The 1,880-nt window shown below is 37.5% G+C and overlaps 2 protein-coding genes across 2 annotated transcripts in view; one reads left to right on the top strand and one right to left on the bottom strand.

Moving 5' to 3' along the window:
- Positions 1-1,569, bottom strand: part of sirt3 (sirtuin 3) — a 4,749-nt gene extending 3,180 nt beyond the window's left edge. The window contains exons 1-3 of the mRNA XM_008406142.2: positions 1,193-1,569; positions 1,014-1,059; positions 41-217 (exon numbers count right to left, since the gene is read on the bottom strand). Coding sequence (XP_008404364.1) covers positions 41-217; positions 1,014-1,059; positions 1,193-1,277 — 308 coding nt within the window. The 5' untranslated portion in view covers positions 1,278-1,569. The remainder of the gene's footprint in view (positions 1-40; positions 218-1,013; positions 1,060-1,192) is intronic.
- A 101-nt stretch (positions 1,570-1,670) lies between these two features.
- psmd13 (proteasome 26S subunit, non-ATPase 13) overlaps positions 1,671-1,880 on the top strand; it is a 7,063-nt gene continuing 6,853 nt past the window's right edge. The window contains exon 1 of the mRNA XM_017303883.1: positions 1,671-1,875. Coding sequence (XP_017159372.1) covers positions 1,775-1,875 — 101 coding nt within the window. The 5' untranslated portion in view covers positions 1,671-1,774. The remainder of the gene's footprint in view (positions 1,876-1,880) is intronic.

Here is a 1,880-nt window from a genome sequence, read left to right as displayed (position 1 = left end):
GATTAGCTCCTGTCTACTAATCAGAGGCGGGTATTTGCACCTGAAATCTGGGATGCCGCTCGGAGTGCTGATCCCGGCTCCGGCCATCACCACCACCCTTTTGCAGCGTYGCTCTCGGATGTTTTCGGCGACATCCTGCAGAGTCTGCGGCTGAACGGATTCACCTCCACCACCAAACAGTCCTCTGATTATTATCCTCTGGAGAAACGACTCCTGTCTGAGAAGAACTGAACATTTGTATCAGCAAAAACTTCACTAAAAAAATAAGAAACAAAGACCAGGCAGAGTTATTTCATTCTTATTACATCTGAATGTCACGTTTAAGTCAAATCATTAATACCTTCAGCTGAAAAAAMGTTTTTGTAACTGATTAAAATGTTTTCCAGCCCAGGAAACAGAAGGAAACATGTAGCTCAGGTATAACACTGTTTATCTTAAATTCAGAGTTGGGTTGTAACTTCATTTACCTGAGTCATTTTTGGGGGGGGAAAATTTTACTTTTATGAGTTTTTTATAACTACACTGCAAATTATACTTTAACTTGAGTAACTTTATTGCTTTACTCTTACTTGAGTAAAATTTCTTGAAACTCTATGACTGTGAGTAACTTCACTGAATGAACAACAATCTTGTCTGAATCAAAAATTCACCAAATATTGATGCACACCTGCAGTTTTTGGAAAATGTTCATAAATTTTATATTTAAAAAAAGATGGAAAATGTTTCTTTTATCTGATGTTATTTTGTAAAATGAATTGCTATTTTGGTCTTTAAAATACCAAGATTTCCAAATATCTTTATATATCGGTAAGTCTGATTATGGGATTTTTAAATATTAAATGATTAATGATTTTACCAGTTTCTCAGTATCTTTTTACTCTTAAATAATTTMATTTGACTTCAGAAAAAATATGTTGAAGTAGTTCTACTATTATTTGAGTAGAATTTTTGAGTATTTTACTCAAATCCTGGTTTATTTATAAAAACATATGTCACCTCAGCAGGAGAAGTACCTGAACAAAGATACTGAACTTTCAATTGGACTCAACCTACTGGGACCTGCAAAGAAAAACAGCACAATGTCATGCATTATTATTATTATTATTATTATTATTATTATTATTATTATTATTATTATTATTATTACTACCAGTTCTGGTGGGTGGAAGAGTTTCGCTGTCAGTCCACTAACCTTTTGCACGGATCGTCCTGGCTGCTACTGAACTCAACCTGCGGTCCAAACAACACAGTCTGACAGTTAAAGACAAGCCAGCCATCCCCCAGGATCGGTTCGGATCCGGTTCTGTTGGTTTATGAAGACCGACACCACCTAACAACTCTTAAAATCACGCCAACGTGAGGGAAGCTGTCAGTTTTTCTGCTAAAATATTTGCTGCTGTCCTTTCTTGAATGCTACGTTCATGGTAACTCGGAATTAGCAGGTTCAACAAGACCCAATTAAGTTTGTTTGGGTACGTCAGTGGTGTCTTGTGTCAGGTTTAGATTTATCCGTGGTTTAACACACATAAWGCAARCATGTGGTTACCTATCATGTTTCTGTAGATCGTAGTAACATTAAACCAGCTAGGTTATAYACTTATTTTTGATGAACGAACGACTGATAGGACCCTAAATCTTACTTCCCATACACCTTTGCGACTTGCAGCTGCGCAGACGCAGACTGTGAGCACAGCAAGCTACATAACGTTAGCGGATAGTTTAACAACACTCACCAGCTTTCTGCCTGAAAAAAAGTCTTTATTTTGTTTCTACCATGAAAGATGTCAGTGGGTACCTCAAACAACAACAGAGCACCAGCTCCACGCCAGAGATGGCGGCGGAGTGGCACGCTTTGGAGGATTCTTACAACAAAAGGTAAA

This window comes from Poecilia reticulata, linkage group LG3 (assembly GCF_000633615.1).
Source record: "Poecilia reticulata strain Guanapo linkage group LG3, Guppy_female_1.0+MT, whole genome shotgun sequence".
In the NCBI taxonomy this organism is placed as follows: domain Eukaryota; kingdom Metazoa; phylum Chordata; class Actinopteri; order Cyprinodontiformes; family Poeciliidae; genus Poecilia; species Poecilia reticulata.
This window is presented reverse-complemented; position numbering and strand designations above follow the sequence as displayed.